Source organism: Hippopotamus amphibius, chromosome 9 (assembly GCF_030028045.1).
Source record: "Hippopotamus amphibius kiboko isolate mHipAmp2 chromosome 9, mHipAmp2.hap2, whole genome shotgun sequence".
In the NCBI taxonomy this organism is placed as follows: domain Eukaryota; kingdom Metazoa; phylum Chordata; class Mammalia; order Artiodactyla; family Hippopotamidae; genus Hippopotamus; species Hippopotamus amphibius.
The window spans coordinates 97,707,518-97,726,505 of NC_080194.1; the positions used below are offsets into that span (position 1 = coordinate 97,707,518).

The 18,988-nt window shown below is 45.9% G+C and overlaps 4 protein-coding genes across 5 annotated transcripts in view; 1 reads left to right on the forward strand and 3 right to left on the reverse strand.

The window, feature by feature from the left end:
- Positions 1-639, reverse strand: part of DIXDC1 (DIX domain containing 1) — a 69,032-nt gene extending 68,393 nt beyond the window's left edge. Inside the window, exon 1 of the mRNA XM_057749635.1 lies at positions 519-639. Coding sequence (XP_057605618.1) covers positions 519-575 — 57 coding nt within the window. The 5' untranslated portion in view covers positions 576-639. The remainder of the gene's footprint in view (positions 1-518) is intronic.
- Positions 640-2,578: 1,939 nt separating this feature from the next.
- On the reverse strand, positions 2,579-9,210 carry C9H11orf52 (chromosome 9 C11orf52 homolog). Its single transcript, XM_057750895.1, has 4 exons — positions 9,076-9,210; positions 5,418-5,455; positions 4,186-4,259; positions 2,579-3,951 (listed from the first exon to the last, which is right to left on the reverse strand). Exons 1-4 carry the CDS (start codon positions 9,105-9,107, stop codon positions 3,703-3,705), a joined length of 393 nt encoding a protein of 130 aa, XP_057606878.1. The 5' UTR covers positions 9,108-9,210; the 3' UTR covers positions 2,579-3,702.
- Positions 9,211-12,791: 3,581 nt separating this feature from the next.
- Positions 12,792-14,192, reverse strand: HSPB2 (heat shock protein family B (small) member 2). 2 transcript variants are annotated; one of them, XM_057750891.1, is made up of 2 exons: positions 13,941-14,192; positions 12,792-13,448 (listed from the first exon to the last, which is right to left on the reverse strand). In XM_057750891.1, exons 1-2 carry the CDS (start codon positions 14,032-14,034, stop codon positions 12,994-12,996), a joined length of 549 nt encoding a protein of 182 aa, XP_057606874.1. In that variant the 5' UTR covers positions 14,035-14,192; the 3' UTR covers positions 12,792-12,993. The 2 variants fall into 2 exon arrangements, with proteins under 2 accessions (XP_057606874.1, XP_057606875.1); XM_057750892.1 differs by having other exon boundaries at positions 12,792-13,286; positions 13,941-14,187.
- Positions 14,193-14,869: 677 nt separating this feature from the next.
- Positions 14,870-18,161, forward strand: CRYAB (crystallin alpha B). The gene is made up of 3 exons (XM_057750893.1): positions 14,870-15,313; positions 16,450-16,572; positions 17,818-18,161. The coding sequence occupies exons 1-3, from the start codon at positions 15,113-15,115 to the stop codon at positions 18,019-18,021; spliced, it is 528 nt and encodes a 175-aa protein (XP_057606876.1). The 5' UTR covers positions 14,870-15,112; the 3' UTR covers positions 18,022-18,161.
- The last annotated feature ends 827 nt before the right edge of the window (positions 18,162-18,988 follow it).

Genomic DNA, 18,988 nt, shown 5'->3' on the forward strand with positions numbered 1-18,988 from the left:
TCATATTAAAACAAATATTTTAACAACTTCATATTTAACAAACATTAAGTTAAAAAAGCAAAAGGTGAAAAGTGTGTGCATAACATGATCTCAAATATGTAAATAACACACACAGAAAAGAGACTAGAAGAAAATATTCTAAAATATTAATAGGATTGCTTCTAGGGGGGAGGATTATGTTTTCAAAAAACTCATGGTTTGCACTATTTTCCAAATGCTCTATAATTCATGTACATTATTTCTATAACAAACAGTATTGAAATCTTTTAAACAACCCATATGTTCTGATTAATTGTTAGAAATTTTCAGTCTCTGCCTGATTTTATTAATTCCAGAAAAAGATAATAAATCAAGTGAGCTAGAATTTCCACAAGAAGGGGAAGCTAGAAAAGAAGGCAAATATATTACAATTTTGTTCCAGGATCTGAGTCCTGATGGAGAAATCCCCCAGTTGTCGAGCTGTACTGAAATTCCATTAACATCGTCACACTCCTCTCAATAGTGCACCAGAAACTTACAGAGGGCTCTGCTGGCAGCAGGGAGTTACAGAGTCTCACAACCACTTGGGTCCCCATCTTCAGAGTCCCTAGAGGAGCTGGATCAGAGCCACCTTAAAACAGGAAGATAAAGATGCGTGCAAAAATACAGGTCAGGAAAAAAATTCCAAAAGCTAAGCCACTTTAGAGGGCTCAGGTTCCTGCTCCAAGCCTACCCATTTAAAAGTCATCTGGAAGTATAAAAAAACAGGACCCCAGTTGGCACGAAATCCAGCCCAAGATACTACAATTACAACAGGGCTATCCCAATGGCATTTTTAATACTAATTACTTAGGTTTTAATAGTAATAAAGACAAATGCATCCCTATCATTAGTCAAGCAAGAATACATTTTCCCTCCTTCCAAAATGTATCAGTCTGTTGACAGAAATAATCAATAAAGAATCTATAATAGGAATAGAATAGAGTTTTATCTGAGCCAACCTGAGAACTATAGCCCAGAGGTAGCCTCTCAAATAACTCTTAAGGAACTGCTCTGGAGAAGCGTGGTTTTCAGCACACTTTTAAATCTTGTTAGAACAAAGAACATCAAAGTCAGAGATTCATTCCTTCAAGCTTTCAAAAAAACAGATCAGCACATACACAGCAAATCGGTACCGCCTTGGCACCTGGGAAGGGAGTCTTATCGAAAGAGCAGCAGCATTGGCGTCTCAGGAAGGGAGGCATTTAATCTTTATTTTTTAACACGGATATTCTTTACTTCTAGTTAATGCACCCTCTTCTATAATGATGAAAGTGGGTGTAGAATGTGTAGAAAGTGGTTTGATAAGCCACAAGCAGGCTGTTTTAGTTCGCACAAAATTCAAGTTAAACCATGTATAAGCCAGAATGACTTCCCCATACCTCATGTGAAAATTTCTCCCATTAAGTCAGAGACCATAGGAAGGATTCTGAAGGCAATGAGGAGAAATAACCAGGAGCTTTGCTTCTGGCTCACTCTTCCCTTCATCCTCAGGAAGTCACTTTTAACCTAGAAAGGCAGCACTTATATTCCAAGGCAGAAATTTTGATAAAGCACTTCAAGTTTATAAAGTGCTATCACCTATATCAACTTATTTGATCATCACAGTAAACAACCCTTGAAAATAGACTTCCTTTTATTACCCCCAGCTAACAGGAAGCAGGCTAGAGCGTTGTTCTGCCAATTAGCAGTGCAGGCAGTGTTCTAGCCACCTCTTCTGAATCCACTTGCACTAGTTCTGTGCCAGAGAACAGGCCCAGAAAATAATGGTGGTGGTGATGATGATGGCGGGAGCCAACATTTGCCCACATACTATGAACTCTTCCAAGTGCTTTAAATTCTCACAAACACTCTACGTTAATACTATTATTTCCAGCTTCTTTTTTTTTTTTTTTCCCTGTGATTCCATTTTTCAGTACCCTACCCATCTTAAGGAATCTTCCCTCTCAGGAACAAACAAACCCTCTCAGGAACAAACCACCGTATTTGGGGAGGACGGTGTGTAGCTTGAGAACGGGAAGTCTTCAAGCTCTGAAAGTCTGAATCAAGAACTGCACACTAAGAACCTGCAAAGTTCGGAGAGGGTTCGGAACCTGAAACTTACACCTCCTTCTTCCCACCACACCCTCGCCCCTCCGTCTGTCCCCAGTTCTGGTTTGGAAGCTCAACCGGTGGTAATAATACTTTCCAGGGACCCGCCACATTTCAACACCTACCTTTCAAATCGTCGATGTGTCTGGTTCCGCATCTCTGTCCCCAGCCCTCCGGAGCACGGCCTCCTCCTGCTATACTGTCGCCTCTGCGTGCCCGCTGCCATGGTGACGGCGGAGGCCAACCCGCACCGGCGCCGCCTCCAGCCGGCAGCAGCCAGCCTTGGCCCAACCGGGCTCCGCCCCCTGCAGGCACAGCCCCCGCCCCCTGCTTGTCCAGACCCGCCTCCTCCTAGTAGGCCAGACCTCAACCCCTGCCGGCCTTCACCCCGCCTCCTGCCGGCCCGGACCCCGCCTCCTGATTGCCAGAACCGCCTCCTACCCGCCCGAACCCCGCCCAGGGAGCGCTGCCTCCAAGTCCGTGTAACGCGCACCCGGCTCTGCTTCTGCCGCAGCGGATAGTGCGGCGGAAGAGGCTGGCCCTCCCCGCTGCCCTGAGGGTGAGCGAGACCCGCTGTGCTTCGTAGAGTCCGCAGACCTCCACCGAAGAAAACGCACCAGGCATGTTCCTTATGCGATTTATTGATCCTAAGGGCTCTGCACCCGCGAAAGAAAACAGTCCAGCTAAGGGGAGTTTCTGGGCCTAGCAGTGCTGTCAACATCAGTGACTTGACGTCCTTGTAATCGATGGTCAGAAAACGCTTGCTCGAATACAGAAAAATGGTACAGATCAACCGATTTGCAAGGCAGAAATAGAGACACAGATGTAGAGAACAAAAATATGGACACCAAGGGGGGAAAGGGGGTGGGGTGGGGTGGGGGTGGGGGGTGAATTGGGAGATTGGAATTGCCATATATACATTACCAATAAGAAAAAAAATCAAATTGTACACTTTAAATATATGCAGTTTATTTTATGTCAATTATACCTCAATAAAATTTATTTTAAAAAAACAAAACAAACAAAAAACACAAACAAAAAACCTGCTTCCTCCATGCCTCAGCCCCTGCTCTCATTTGTTTGTGTAGGTCTGGGACCCTTAACCAAGCCACAGAGGAAATTGCCCAAGCCAGCCCTAGAAACTGTGTACGAGAGTTCTGAATGCTTTCCAGATCCCCTCTTCTTCTTCAGCTTTGGAGTTTAAGGTGTGTAGAAGGGAGACCATCAAATTAACTCCAACAAAATCACCTCAAATGCAAATGCTTCAAGGGTAACTTGTTTTTCTGCACTTTTCTTGAGAATAGGAGCAGAGGTACCCTACCTTCTTGCACATTCAACCTAGCCCCCTCATTTTGTAGAACTCCATCCACCCCCAGGTAACTCAAATGCAACTCCAAGGTAATGGTGGCAAGTAAGAGATAGGCCTAGGGAGAGTGCAAGACTGGGGCCACGCACAATTTCAGGGGCTCTGGAGTTCCTTAAGCCTAAAACACGTCCACCACCCCTAGGCTGCCAGCCAGTCCCCCAAAGCAGTAGATTCTCCCCACAGCCATAGTGGTGAAATGATGCAAACAGGTCCCTCCTCCGCAGAGCTCACACTAGGGTCCCATTCTTGCTGTCGTAGCGGGGTGTGGCCTGGGGGAAGCAAAGGGTCGCATACTCCGTAGCATTTTCTAGCTGTAGGTGCTTCACCTCCTGGGCAGAGCGTGGCTGGGTAAGGCTGAACAGTTGAATGTCTGCATAATGTAAGCTGCTCTCCTCCAACCTGAGGCCTTGACTTCTGTCCTGAGCCGTAGGCTGCTTTAACACCTGCTCATAGGTATGTCCTGTTGTGTCATGGCCCTGAGAGGAATGGACTACATTAAGGGAGATTCTTGGCTTGGTTTTGCCCGTCACCCTCCAATGCAGGGTCAGTTACACTGACCCTTTGCTTTGTTCCCTTGGGGGATGGAGGAAGACGGGCAGAACCAGCAAGTTCTACAGATGACTGGGATGTGTCTGTCCCAGGGTGGAAAAGCTGAGTCCTGGGATCCCATGTCTGAGCAGCCTCCTAGAAGGGACAGAGGTTGTCATTACCTTTGCACCATTGTGTTGCCACTGCTGCTGCTGCTTCTGCTGCTGTTGCTTCAGTGTCCGTCTTGCTTGGCTCCCTGCGAGGAAGGAACCCGACTTAAATCCATTTTCTCTTCCTGTCCCTGCTGAGATTGCCCTTTCCAAATCTCTGTTAAATTATTTTTTCTTTTTGAGAATCTTCATGGATTTTATTTATTTATTTAAGAACTTTTATTGAGATACAATTCACATCCAATAAACTGCATATATTTAAAGTGTACAATTTGATACTTTTTTCTTATCAGTAACGTATATATAGCAATCCCAATCTCCCAATTCATCCCACCCCAATGTTAAATTATTATGGTTGGCTTCTAACTAATCTCCCTGCCTCTGCTCTCATCTCTCACTTCTACCATTCCCACATCCAAACTCCTTAGCAGAGTACACAATCTGGCCCTTTCATGATCTGCCCATAATATCTTCCATCCTAATTTTTCACCAGTCCCTGACATAGTTCAACCACTATATGTTGAGAGCCCCTTGTATGCCAAGCTCTGTGCCGCATTCTGGGGATAGAAGGATGAGTAGGCTGTTTTCTCCACTGCAGGGAGCTTGCAGTTTACTCGGTGAGACAGATAGAAGTGTATAGACTATTATAGTGCAATGTGGTAAGAGCGCAGCTACAGCAAACATTTGGTCACTTTCCATAGTCACTCTTGTCTCTCTTCTTTCTTTTTTCTGCATGAGATAATTCCTCTGCCTAAAATACCCTCTCCTCCCTGCTCCTCTTCCATCTTGTGAACTTGCTATTATTCCTTCCATATTGGTGTTTTCTCCCCTCCTCTCACAGCACTGGTACACGGTGTTACAATTACTTCTTTGCATGTATCTCTTTCTCAAACTTGATTTTCAGCTCTTCTAAGGCTGAAACCATGTGCCGGTTCTCTTGTGCCTCTCTGCCTCCTCGGGACCCTGCACGGTACTTCACATACAATATAAGTGTCCAGTAAATTTTTGCTGGATGAATGAAAGTGAGCAAGCAACCTCGCCACTCTGAGATAATGGAAAGGATGAGACTCCGAGTTTCAGAGCTGGTCTTGTCTTGAACACAGTAACCTAAAGATTCTCTTTGGTCTACTATCTCCCTTTAGCCCTCCCCCACCTTATGCCCTTTCTAAAGACACTGGTTCTCTTATCTTCTTTTCTCTAATTTGCACTCCCCCCAGCAGCCCCCGCCCCCCAACTCCCATTACCCATTTTCTTTTTCCTCTGGAACGTTGATGGACAGCTCCTGTGAAATGAAAAACAGATCACTCATGTGTAAGAGCCTGGCCTCTGTCTTCCCTCCTTCATCATTTGCTCTGTGGTCTCCTTAACATTCTGGTAGGATGACCTTCCCTCACCCCTCCTCTAACAGAGATTCACCCTGAGCCCGCCCCAAAGCATTTATCAAGGGTACCACAGCACTCCCAGAGGGATGGTTCTGGAAAGTGGAGTGGTACAACTGACATAACCAAACCCAAAATACAGCCTCAGGCAACCAGGCACTACCTGCCAGGGATGTAGCTGGGTGGAGGGCTATTCTGGGAGTGTCCAACAGGCTAATCCCAGCAGAGGATGAGGGAGGCTGGCCAAATAATGGGATATTCCTGGACTCAGAGGCCCTCTTGCTTCTTCTTTGGCGTCTTTTTTTCAGGGTCTCTGCCAACCTGGGGTTCTCATTCTGGTTGTCACAGAAGCTGCCACAACCAGGGCTGACGAATTAGGGCCCTGCAGAGCCCTTTCTTAACAGGTGACCTCCCTCCCTGCTTCTTTGTCCTTGTTTTTAATTAACGGAGAAAGTGCGAGATGTTTAACCTTTAACGTCCACTGCACAGGAAGCTCTGAATTTGGTGAGTGACTCAGCCACACTGTGCTTGCTGCAGGACGGACCTCTTATACTAATTTCTGAGCCCCTGGGGTCCCCAGCGGAGCCAGTGTGTCTACATGATTGTCAACTGTTTGGTGGCCAGAGAAACAACACTTGTCTGAGGAAATAGGCTGAATAGTTTGTGGCTTACTCCAGATGCTTTTTCTTGCTAGTACATTTCCAACTGTCATCAGAGCCAACTCTATTTGTCTGACTTCTGTCTCCCCAAGGAAGTTTCCTTCTTTTGCTAATTAAAAAGAAAGGGTGTGTGTGGGGGGGGGGGGGGGGTACTTCTCAATCATGTTCATTTTACTACTGTAGAAAAATCAGGATTTTTCCACACATATCTGACAGAGGTTAGTGTTTTGGTTTGATTTTTGGTTTTAATGCAGCTTCTGAGCTGACAGTAGTTACAGTCTCCATTTGAACTCTAGAGGTGGTTCAGAAGAAAAGCTTTGAAACTATTTCTGGGTATTTCTACTTCCGCTTCTGCCACTTCAGCTCTTCCTTTTTTTTACCGCTGTATAGTCATAGCCTAATCCTAGCCTCTAATTCCATGCCCCTGGTCACTACTGTCTTCCTACTTACCTCTACTTAAACTGATAAAGAGAATATTAATTCTAAAATAATGTAGACTTGGGTGACTCAACTTTAGTGAACAGAGCCTGTTCCCAAGTTGGGTGTTGCACAACGCCTGGACACGACCCAAATGGAATGTTCTGTTACACTCGCAGGTGATAGGATTTTATTTTTAGCTCAGAATTAAGGAAACCAAATGGGCACTCCTATATTGACAGCAGGAATAAAAATTAGTGCAATATTTCTAGAATGCAATTTGCAACAAGTATGAGAAGCCTTAAACATAAATGTGTGTACCATCTGATGTAGCAGTTCTAAGCAATAATCAGACAGGTGCAAATATGGATCTCATTGTAGCATTATTTATAATTGCAAAAAATAGAAAATATCCTAAATGTCCAACATATGGAACTAACTAAATAGCATCTCTAATCAATGGAACATTGTACGTCAATTTAAGAAACATGTTGGAAGAATACCTATAGCATGGAAAATTTTCCTCTTTATTAAGATAATAAAAAGGTAATATGTTTTGGATAAAAACTATGCATATAGGCATTTAAAAAGGATTACATGGAAATACACTAAAATGTTCCTGTCATCTTTGGGTGTTTATATTTATGGTTGTTTCTTATTTTCTGTTCTTTGGTATTTTCCAAATTTTCTACAGTGAATATATATTAGTTTTGCAATCAGAAAAAAATATTTCAAAATAAAAATCTCATCAATTGTCATATTGTCTTTAAGTTTCTGAAGTTTGTTGAGATACTGAGAAATAGAGAACAATATTCATTCAGTCCTACTAATATTTTAGGAGGAAAAAATATATTTTGGTTAGAATATCTGGTGCAGTGTTTCTAGCTAGGCTCTAGAGTTAGATTGATGGTATCACACTAGCTCTATGAACTTTAGCAAGTTTTTTACTTCATTAGGCTTCCATTTTCATTTTATTTATTTTTTTTTAATTTTTTGGCCAAGCCGTATGGCATGTGGGATCTTAGTTCCCTGACTGGCAATCCATCCCGCATCCCCTGCAATGGAAGTGCAGAGTCCTAACCACTGGACTGCCAGAAAATTTCCTCCATGTTCTCATTAATAAAATGAAGACAGGGACCTCCCCCGTGGTCCAGTGGTAAAGAATTCATCCTGTGATGCAGGGGACTCAGGTTCGATCCCTGGTCGGGGAACTAAAGATCCCACATGCCGATTGCGTGCAGCCAAAAAATTTTAAAAAGAAACAACAGGGCTCAAATGGTGTTGCTTGTGCTAAGTGCATGTCACCAAAACATGGCTTAATACCTAGTCTAACTGGAGTTTCAACCTTCCCCAGGAATACAGTCTTAAATGGTCAGTTTGGAATTTTCTGGTCAGCATCAGTGAGGTAATTTGCCACACAGACCTTTTCCATCGCCCAGAGGAAGATGAGGTCATCTGTTCTTCCCTGACCCCTACCCCCTTCTGCCTATAAAAGCCTTCCATTTTGTCCAGCTCCTCTACTTGCTAGATGAGATGCTGCCCCCATTCATGAACAGTTCAATAAACCCAATTAAATTTTTTAAATGTATTTGGTTGAATTTCTGTTATTTAACAACAGTGATGACAATCCTGGGAAAGAACAATAAAGACCACGTAATTCATCTATTGTGAGGCTTTCACATGTCCTCTGCTCTTCAAGTCTGTGATGTAAACGATACGCAGTGTTATCTGTACTTTATATAGGAGGAAAAAGAGAAGTTACAAAATTTGCCTGAGGTCGCACAGCAAACAAATGTGAAAGTTATATTTAAATATTCCATGGTATTCGCTTTCTCCTCACTTCTGCCTATTTATTTAGTTAGTTAGTTTACTTCTGCCCTTTTAAACAAACATTTATCCAAAGTTGATTTGCTTGATTCAGGAGGCAGTTATTATGTAGTGACTAAAAGTATGGGCTTTGAAGTCAGACAGGCTTGGGTTGGAATCTTGGTTTATTTGCTTACCAGCCATGTGACCCCAAATTAGTTAACCTCCCTGAGCCTCAGCTTCGTAGCTGTAAAACAGGAGTAAGACCACCTGCCTCAGAATTGTTGGGAAAATTAAATGAGATTATAAAGTGTCTGGAACATAATAAGTTCTCAAATGCTATAATTATTACCATTATCTGGAGGAGAAAGGAAGAGAATAAAGGGAAAGAGGAGGAACAGGAAGACAAAGAGAAAAAAAAAGTCAATTCACCATTCCAGCCTTGCCCTGGCCATTGGACAGACAGCTGGCTTGGCTGTGTTTTTTGAGGTTTCCTGAAAGGAGGGAGCACAGAAGGAGGTGCTGGTGAGGAAGGTGACAGTGGGAAGTTGGCAGAGGGCCAGCTGCAGGCTCTCTCTTAGTCCTGGGGCCTCCATGTCCACCAACAGAGACCTTACCCTCCGACCTTTCCCCCTACTCACCAGCTTCCCCCGCAGCCGAGCAGGTTTCCCATGGTGCTTTGTCTCCCAGGGAGCCCAGCTGTTTTGCCTCAGAAAGACTTGTGCATTTCCTGGTTCCTGGTTCAGCTTTCAGTAGCAGCTCCCAGGGAGTCTCTGTCAGTGTCAGATTTCAACCTAACAGGTTGGACTTTGGAAGCCACCTGCTGGAAGGATTCCCAGGTGACTGCTCCCAGCCAAAGGGTAGAGGAACACACACAGACTCCAGGTGAGAGCGATCTCACCTTCGGGATTTGGAGCTGCTTTGATGAAGTGTGAACTCTGAGCTTCAAGCTTCAGTGAAAAGAAACCTGAGATAGAAAAGGGCTCCGGGTTTCCTTAAGAAATGTTTCTCCACTACTTTACACTGTCATTGAAATATATCCTCTATAATAAAGGTTGCTTTACACTGTTGTGCTAGTTTCTGCTGTACAACAAAGTGAATCAGTTACATGTATACATATATCCCCATATCCTTTCCCTCATGAGCCTCCCTCCCACCCTCCCTATCCCACCCATCTAGGTCGACACAAAGCACTGAGCTGATCTCTCAGGCTCTGCAGCAGCTTCCCACTAGCTATCTATTTTACATTTGACTACTCAGGTTTAATTGAGTTTCACTTTCAAGGTAATGGGTATCAGTCTCTTATTATCCTTATCCAGAACCTGGGTTTGAATACTGGACTCTTTTGGAAATTAAAATGTAGGGAAATGTATTCCTTTTGTATTTTCCCTTGCTATTGGAATTAATATGGGCAAATCATTTTTTTTCTAGGACTGTAAAAATGGAGGACTGAACTCATTACTTAATCCCCTTTCTGGTCAAAAATGGTATGATTCTATGACTGGCATGGTCTCAGTACTTCTTAACCACTCACTTCCCCGTCCCCAGTATAGAACTATGGAATCTCCACTTAATCTCAACTCAGCTTCTCCTCCATTAACCTGAAGTTAGGCCCATTCGGCACTCACTGGCAACTAGGATGCAGCTGAGCAACTTCCTCTGTAGAAATGGAGGCTCTCGAAGGATTCGCGGAACCTGTATGGCTTGTCTTCAGTGCTCCCACCCCCTCTTTCGCATCTTGTTCAGATGCCCAGTTATATGTGTGTCCCTTATGGATGTTCAGGACCCAGCACTCAGCCCTGTAATCCACAGAGAGTACCCTGAACTCTTCATTCCTCCCCATCTGCTTTCCTTATGAAAAATGGAGATAATGAGAGTGACAGCCTTACAGGATTGTGTGAAGAGTAAAATGAGAAAATGTATATAAATCTCTAGTCTAGGGCCTGGCACATGGGACCCTCTCAGTAAATCCTATTGTTATTATTATTACTTTAAAAAAAATGTATTTATTTGGTTGTGCTGGGTCTTATTGAGGCACACAGGCTCCTTAGTTGTGGCATGCGAACTCTCAGTTGCAGCATGCATGTGGGATCTAGTTCCGTGACCGGGAATCAAACCGGGTCCCCTGCATTGGGAGGGTGGAGTCTTAACCACTGCGCCACCAGGGAAGTCCCTCTTATGATTACTTTTTGTTTCTCAGCTAATTGTTAGACGGTAAAGTATCAATTGTCTGGTGCTGGATCACTGCACTAGCCTCTTATTTCATGGCCATGCTTCTCCCTAGCAATCCATTCTTACTCTACGATGAACTGTATTCTTTTCATCCTGTTACCCAATCTTCTTAGCCTGGCACTCAAAGCCCTCCACCATCTGGTCCCTTTCCAGTTACTTTCTCTAATTTGAAGAAAAAATTTAAAGGAAAACGCATGAGATTTTTATACAACCAGAAACTCCAAAGGAATCAACACTGTGTTGGGGTAGCCAGATACACCCTAAGCAGTATTAACAGAAGTCTAGAGTGATAAACAAAGAGTATTGATTATTCCACTGAAGTCTATACCAGCCAGCCCATGATTAGAATAATAATTTTAGGTTTACATGTTGAATTTCAAGTTACATTGTCAAGAGGCAGTGTATTCAAGAGAAAGTTCTCTGAGTTATAAGTGATACGGAAAGTCCTGTAAAATGTGGTTAAAACAATTAGGCATGTTTAATTGGGAAAAGAAAGCTTTTGGAGGACATGGTTATTTTTAAATATCTGAAGGGACTCTCAAGTGAAAGAAGGATTGCATTTATTTTCTGGACACAACCTGAACCAATGGGCAGAAGTTACTTAAATGCAGATTTTGGTTCAACAGAAGGAAGAATTTATAACAGATGTGTCCAAAAAGAAAATGAAGTGGGCTACTTTATGAAGTTCTAAGTAAATGTCACTGAAAATGTCCCAGAAGTTGGCTAAAAATCTTCAAAGTATTTGACTTCAAAATCAGAGGTTTCAAATTCTTTTCTAGCTAAGGAACCCTTTCTTTTAAATGAAGGTGATGTAAAAATTCCAATTACGAAACGGATCAAAGTGAAACTGTTCTGGTTGAAGTCTGAATAGGATCCTTTTAAATTTCCTTTTCTTCTCTACTAGATGTTAAGATTCCTGAGAGTAGATAACAAAGAAGCATAGTTTTAAATTTATATTTACAACATATACCCTCCATAGTATATTACCTGGGGGGTTAATATTTGTTGAATGAGTGAAAGAAAGAATACATCAATAGTTATTTCTTTAAGGCATGCTTTAATTTTTAATAGATGGCAATCCTTTAACCAAGAATTGAATTCTTCAAGTGAGCGTTCTTATTCTGGGGGTCCACAGATTCCCTAAGGGGGCATATGAGTGGATCTCAAGAACTGTGTGAACCTATTCAAATTTTATGCCAAATTTCAGAGCATGTGTGTTTTTCTGGTAAGGGGATCTATTACTTTTGTCAGATTTTTCAAAAGGGTTTATAAAAGAATTTAAGAATCAACCACTTTAATGGAAGAATTTCAGGTGTCCATCACAACCTAGTAAAAGATATATTCAGGGGCAGGGAGGTTTTCTGGACACTCCTTAAATCATATACATGTATGGTCTATTGATTATAGAGAGTAATTAGAAGATCAACAACCCCCCCCCCCCCCCGCCCCCACCCTGCCCCGCCGGCTTTCCTGAATACACCATACCCCTAGTATTAAGACTTTACTTACAAAGGAAGTTTCCCTGGCCATCACCACCACACCAATAACCCTAGTGGAACGATGCAGTGATTCCTCTCTTTGGGACGTTTCAAGATTAGAAACAAATGCTTTCTCTCATAGACAGAGGGTGGGGAGACTTTGTGGTTCAATGACAATGGCAGAAACTTCTGTGTCTGTGCCCCTGTGTCTGCATACTCAATCCCTCAGAATCAGAGGCCATTTTCAGTGGACAGCCCTTAGTATGGGAAAACGGGGCTTTAGGCAACTCTGCAGCCAAAAGCTGTTTTCCCAACCCCTACCCAAAACAGGCCAGACAGTCTGGAGACCCTTGTTTTTGTGTCTCTAATCACCAGCTCAGACAGTGCCCTCTGGGCTGTTTGGATGGCATATCCCTTTCCCCTCCCAGGATCACTCTCTCTTTTGTTGCATTGTGAGAAAATTATGGCCAGGAATTTGATCTGGAGCCAGTGTTAGCTTCCGGGTGTGATCTCAGCATCCAAGTGTGAGCTCAGGGTGCTGCGATGTTGGGTACATCTGAGGACCTTTTTGTCTAGCTGTCCTTTTTGTCTCCCTCCCTGCCCATCCCATCCTCCAAGCCACAGAATAGGGAGCAGCACAAACAAGGCCCTGAGATTTGGGTTTATTCAGCTCCACCCAGAACTAAACGAAAAGGCTATGACACGTCCCAAGGGACCAAACCATACATTGTGACCATGCACTCTTCCCTTCCCCCAAGGATGCCGCTACCTCTGGGGTGGTGGGCAGCTGCTCGTATGTATCACCGCGGGAGCTAGAAAGGGGTTCGCTGGGTGCTGCGTCTATGGCACTCAGGGCTCAACACTGGCTGCCTCCTCCTCTTCCTCTGGATCAGGAGGTGCAGGGAGCAGGGAGATGTAGACCTCATTGACCTCTGTGTCCAAATGTCGGCCACCCCGAGGCGCCTCCAGGTTGAGGATGCCATCGTGGGAGAGAGCAGCGCGGACCCGCCAGGGGTCAACATCAGCAGGCAGGATGTAGGTGCGGCAGAACTCTCGGGACACGAAGCCGTGGCGGTCCAGGCGCTGGGGGTGCCGCGCAGACACCTCCAGCAGGTTGTCCACAGTCCTCACGGTCACCTCATCTGGGGTAAAGTGACTCACATCCAGAAACGCCTGGAACTTGCCCTCACTGAGCCGAAGCTCAGAGGCCCCTGCCCTGCTGCCCTCCCCAGCTTGGGCGGCCCGGGGTCGGACATAGTAGCCATGGTAGAGGGTGGGGGTCAGGATCTCTTCCGGCAGGAGGCCTGAGGGGCAGAGAGAGAGAGAGAGAGAAGGCAAGAGGCAGGATGGGGGAGGATGGGGCGGGAAGGAGGGTGAAATGAGAGGAGATGGGAGGCGAGGCCTGGGGAAAGCAGGAGAATCAGGAGCGGTGGGGGAGGGGCGGGAGGGGTCCCAGTGGCTGGAATGAGGCGGCTGGGAGAGGAGATTGAGAAAGGAAATGAGGTGCGACAAGGAAACGAAACCGGGTCTGGATGGTCCGAAGGGGAAGGCACCCCGAGGGGGGCAGGGGCAGGGGCAGGTATCAGGGCCCTGCGGGCAGCAGTCTGCACCGAGGTCAGTAGCCAGGGGAGCGAGCCCTGCTTGGAGGGGGGTGAGGGGAGCGCCTGGGGTGGGAGATGGCTCGCCCCAGGAGTTCAGTTAAGCCCGGAGCGGGGTGGAGGCCAGTATCGTTGGGAGTCAGCCCAGAATTTCAGGAGGTGGGGGTGGGAAGCAAGGGGGTGGATTCCGTGCCATACCTTCCCCGAAGCGCTGCTCGCCCAGGCGGCTCGGGTTGGCAAACTCGTACTCGGCGGTGGCCGGGTGGGCATGTGGCACCGAGCGGCCCGACATGGCTGCACACGCGCCGGCGGCCCTGGTCCGAGGTGCGGCCCCGGCAGGCGCAGCGGGACCCCTGCAGCTGCCGCGGGGCCGGGGCGCGCTCGCAGGCGGGGGCGGGGTCTACACCACCCAAAATAGAGCCGGGCCTGGGGGAGGGGCGGGAGCGTCCGCGGCCAGTGTGTGTGCCCCGCGCCGCCTGGACCCCCGTCCCCTCCCCTGCACACCCTTCAGCTGTCACAGCCCTCCCCCCCCCCCCCCCCGGAGAGGACAGCTGGGGGTCCTGGCTGCAGAGCGATCTGGGGCGGGAAGGCTGGGCCCGAGGCCCCGGAGAGGCCTCGCTGAGACCCTCACACACAGTTTGCACCTTTTCTGCATCCCCTCTTTCCCTCTTCAGTGGCAGGCAGCCGGCACCCCACCTCATAAAGCTCCCCTGGATTTAACGTCCTGCCAGCCTTGTAAAGTGAAGATGCAAACAATTTTCTCCCCTTTTTTTGGGGTGGGGTGAGGGACCTTTCCGCCTAGAGGAATGTCAGGGTCCTCTCTGAACCCAGGGCAACCCAGGGCACCACACGGAAACCTGCCATTGACGTGGCGGTGATCACTGCTCTCCTCCAGGGACCCACAAAGAGTTAATGTCCCTGGGGTCCAGCCTAGGACGATTTCAGTTGCTGCCCAGGCCCAAGATAGTCGCTGGCCCCATTCCCTTGGCATGCTAGGCTGGAGAGGAGGAGGAGGGGCACACTGCCCGCCCGCTTGGGATTCCTGACTCAGTCCCAACTCTGGAGAAGGGGTTGGGGGTGGGTGCCATCGGGTGTGGACAGAAAGCTAGTGAAACTAGACCAGGACAAGTCACTGGCCAGCTCAGGCGTGTTTGTATTCCTCTTTTCTTAGCTCAGTGAGTACTGGGTATGTGTCACCCTGCCAAATCCCCAATCACAAGTCTCCATCAACGGGCAGTGAGCTGGGATAATAAAACCCCTGACATCACCATTCCAGAAGCTTCAGAAGACTGCGTATATAAGGGGCTGGCTGTAGTTGCAGCTGAAGGAGCTGACCAGCCAGCTGACCCCCTCACGCTCACCTAGCCACCATGGACATCGCCATCCACCACCCCTGGATCCGCCGCCCCTTCTTTCCTTTCCACTCTCCCAGCCGCCTCTTTGACCAGTTCTTTGGAGAGCACCTGTTGGAGTCTGATCTCTTCCCAGCTTCTACTTCCCTGAGCCCCTTCTACCTTCGGCTGCCCTCATTTCTGCGGGCACCCAGCTGGATTGACACTGGGCTCTCAGAGGTAAGTCTCCCCTCTGCCAGAACAAGAGAGAGTGGTTCATTCTGGAGCCTCCTGGAAGCGTCTCCATCCACGTTCCTTTTCCTCCTGGCCTAAATCTGGCTATATCTAAGGGTCTCAAGTGTCTTAGACACTTGTGTGTCCTGCAGTGAAGAAAGGTGAGGTCCCTGGTTCCTCTCTTCCCCAGTCGCCTGTTTGTATTTGATGCACCTCAGTATCCAACTTATTACATTTTTTCCCAAGTGCTATGGAGATCATTCTCTGTCCCCATTTTCTAAGTAGCATATCCCCTTCTGGTTCGGTTCATAATGACCTGCAGGGAAAGAGCTGCCTTCAGGCTCCTTTGCGCACCTCTTCTAATACCTCACTCTCCTGACAAATACTACCATCTCACGTTTCAGAGCCAGGAGACAGTGCTACCTCATCCTGAGCTTTTTATCCCTGCTGCGTGGAGCTGGAAACAGCAACCACTGATTTCTTCCTTTCTATTCCCTCTTCTGTGATTTTCTGGGTTTCTCAGGGCTGTGACAGGGCACTGGTCTGCGTCCAAGCCTAATGAGGATAGACTGTAGATCCAGTTTTGGGACCACCCCCCACTTGTCCTAAGAGGGTGGGAGAATGGGGTGCACAGATAAGATTGACAGAAGCTGTCACAGATAACTGGTTTAAAAATATTCAAGTGTGAGTAAACAGTAGCTAAGTGAGCAAGAGCTTTGGAAGGACAATCAGAGCCAGCAGAACATTCCGGATTGAGTGGGTGGGAAACTTGGCAGAGACCTCAGCAAGAAGAAGGGACCTTTGTCTCGCAGACAAATGACAAGGCCAGGCATTGGGTCAGAGAAGCAGCAGAAGCCATGCTCAGACCCATCCCTGTGACTTGTACCCTGGGTGGCCTGTCTTCTTCCCTGTCCTGGTAAATAAAGTTTGGGCCTGATGACCAAGTGGTATGCCATGGGTACCACTGTGGTGGCGCCCCTGAACCAGAGAGTCATGTTTATTCAAAAAGGGATTTTTAGCTAAAAAGAGGAAGATGAACTACCTGGATAGAAAGCAAATCTGCAGAATGATGAAACTGTACTACTAAAATCCACATTCCTACCGTCTTTTCTGCTACCCCCTCCCCACCTTGCTATTTCCAGATGCGTCTGGAGAAGGACAAATTCTCCGTCAACCTGGATGTGAAGCACTTCTCTCCAGAGGAACTCAAGGTCAAGGTGCTGGGAGATGTGATTGAGGTGCACGGCAAACATGAAGAGCGCCAGGTGCGTAGCTGGCTTTCTCTTCTGCTCATTCGCGCAGTATGTACTATGTGCCAGATACTGCCATCAGCCTCTGAGGCTGGCGGCATTCCAGTCCTAAGCTGTTAGAGTCGGGAACAGGGATAGACCTTTTGTTGTTGTTTTGGCCAGAGAAGTCATCTTTGTTGTTCGATTTGATTGCCTCAGATGGGATAGAAGGGATGTTGACTTCCCATTTAAGCCAGTGGTTCTCAACCTTGCCCACATTAGAATTACCAGGGGAATTTAATGCCCAATTCTCAGGCATATCCCACGTTAGTTAAATCAGGAGTTTAAAAAGCTCCCTAGGGAATTCTAATGTCCAGTCAGTCAAGGCTGAAGACCACTGATTGAGGAAGAGTGATTGTCAGACATCTGATTGGTTTACATAATTACACAAACTGCATGCACTCGGAAGGCCCTTGAATTTGAGACTTCTTTTAGATGTTCCGAGCTCACTTCTCTTTAGCCCATCTTAATGCTGAACTACTTGGTTTGCCTAAGTTTCAGAGCTGTACTCAGCTCCAAAAACCCTAGACCCATGTGGAAATCAGTTGAGAGCCTGTCTGGATAAATGCTTGAGATTCAGCAGGTACAGAGGTTAGGGTCAGAATTCTTTAGCAGAATTCTAAGGACTGGAATAGCTTCTCATTACTTTCTGGGAGAGTTTTTCAATGAGTTTGCTTCTTACCACTTAGTTATAACTCAGAAACTTGTGCATCAAACAATATAGTTTGAGGTCCTCAGGCTGTTTCAGTTTTGCTTATGTGATTTAACTTTAGATCAGAGTCTCCCTGAATGGCATCTTTATTATTGTTGTTATTGTTATTATTCGGCGTATTGGTCTGGAACATTCTGGAACATTCCTGAAGAGTCACAACAATTTCTGGGTTTCCCCAGGGACTCAAATCTTCAGAGCCCAATGATATTCCAAATCCTGTAGGCCCAACAAACATTGATCTAAACCTTTGGGAAATACCCCTAAACATATCCACGCCTTAGGGCTTGGAGAGCTATGAAGTTTTGACTGTTCAAACTTCTCATGCTCATTAGTAAGAGTGACCACCTAGGCAATTTCATCTTAGCCCCAAACAGAACAGCTATTTAGCTTTCTCTCGTGTTGCCATGCATTTGGCCACACCTAAGGGAAGGAGGATGTCTGAGTTCTAGGCAAGGGATGCTATTTTCTATTCTTATCTCTCTACCTCTTTCCTTATTCTCTTGGATTAGGATGAACATGGTTTCATCTCCAGGGAGTTCCACAGGAAATACCGGATCCCAGCTGATGTGGACCCTCTTGCCATTACTTCATCCCTGTCATCTGATGGGGTCCTCACTGTGAATGGACCAAGGAAACAGGTCTCCGGCCCTGAGCGCACCATTCCCATCACCCGTGAAGAGAAGCCTGCTGTCACTGCAGCCCCCAAGAAGTAGATGCCCTTTCTCTAACTGCATTTTTTAAAACAAGAAAATTTTCCCACCAGTGAATGAAAATCTTGTGACTAGTGCTGAAGCTTATTAATGCTAAGGGCAGGCCCATATTATTAAGCTAATAAATATCATTCAGCAACAGATAACTGTCTTGTGTTTGAATATTTTGTATTAATTATCACATTATGATTTAGGGGGCTCCAGGGATATTAGGGTCAGAATGACTGTTTCCAACATTTACTAATAGGATAAATTTAGCAAGTCACTTAAACTTTATGGTTTTTAGGTCTTCCATTTATAGCATGGGGTACTGATTTGTACACTCATTGTAAGGAGTAAATTAAGGAGAAAAAGGACGTAAAGCCCTGGCAGAGTTCAAGGAATATTAGTTCCTCTCTTCCCTCTTTGATTTAGGCCCTCAGTTCGAATAACAAATCTGAATGAGGTCTGGATAATAATGCACAAAAGGCCTTAGTGCATCTCTGAAATGAATTACATCACCAAGGAGGAGATGGTGTCCTCAACTTTGACATCTTTCTACTGATAAGCATTGCCTTCAGCTGAGTCATAATATGGACAGGTGATTATAACAATAAGACAGGTGATTATCGCCCTCAGGTGTAGTCTCTAAATTAGCCAGTAAACACCTATTAAAACTAAGACTGGGAAATACACAGTTCATTGATCCATCACTTAAAAGGTTTTTTTTAATTTTTAAAATTTTATTGAAGTATAGTTGATTTATTATACAATGTTGTGTGAATTTCTGCTCTACAGCAAAGTGACTCAGTTATCCACATTATATGTATTTTTTCATATTCCTTTCCGTTATGGTTCATCACAGCATATTGAATATAGTTCCCTGTGCTGTACAGTAGGACCTTGTTGTTTATCCATCCTATATATAACAGTTTGTATCTGCTAATCCCAAACTCCCAGTCCTTTCCTCCCCCATCCTCCCCCCAGACAA

Excerpts from the sequence above, each read along its gene's own strand:
- C9H11orf52 (XM_057750895.1), bottom strand. The coding sequence starts at position 9,107 with ATGGGAAACCTGCTCGGCTGCGGGGGAAGCTG. Across the intron at positions 5,456-9,075 it reads CTCGGCTGCGGGGGAAGCTG|GAGCTGTCCATCAACGTTCC; the intron begins GTGAGTAGGGGG and ends TTCATTTCACAG. Across the intron at positions 3,952-4,185 it reads GGCAACACAATGGTGCAAAG|GGCCATGACACAACAGGACA; the intron begins GTAATGACAACC and ends CATTCCTCTCAG.
- HSPB2 (XM_057750891.1), bottom strand. The coding sequence starts at position 14,034 with ATGTCGGGCCGCTCGGTGCCACATGCCCACCCGGCCACCGCCGAGTAC. Across the intron at positions 13,449-13,940 it reads CGAGCAGCGCTTCGGGGAAG|GCCTCCTGCCGGAAGAGATC; the intron begins GTATGGCACGGA and ends TCTGCCCCTCAG.
- CRYAB (XM_057750893.1), top strand. The coding sequence starts at position 15,113 with ATGGACATCGCCATCCACCACCCCTGGATCCGCCGCCCCTTCTTTCCT. Across the intron at positions 15,314-16,449 it reads TTGACACTGGGCTCTCAGAG|ATGCGTCTGGAGAAGGACAA; the intron begins GTAAGTCTCCCC and ends TGCTATTTCCAG. Across the intron at positions 16,573-17,817 it reads GCAAACATGAAGAGCGCCAG|GATGAACATGGTTTCATCTC; the intron begins GTGCGTAGCTGG and ends CTCTTGGATTAG.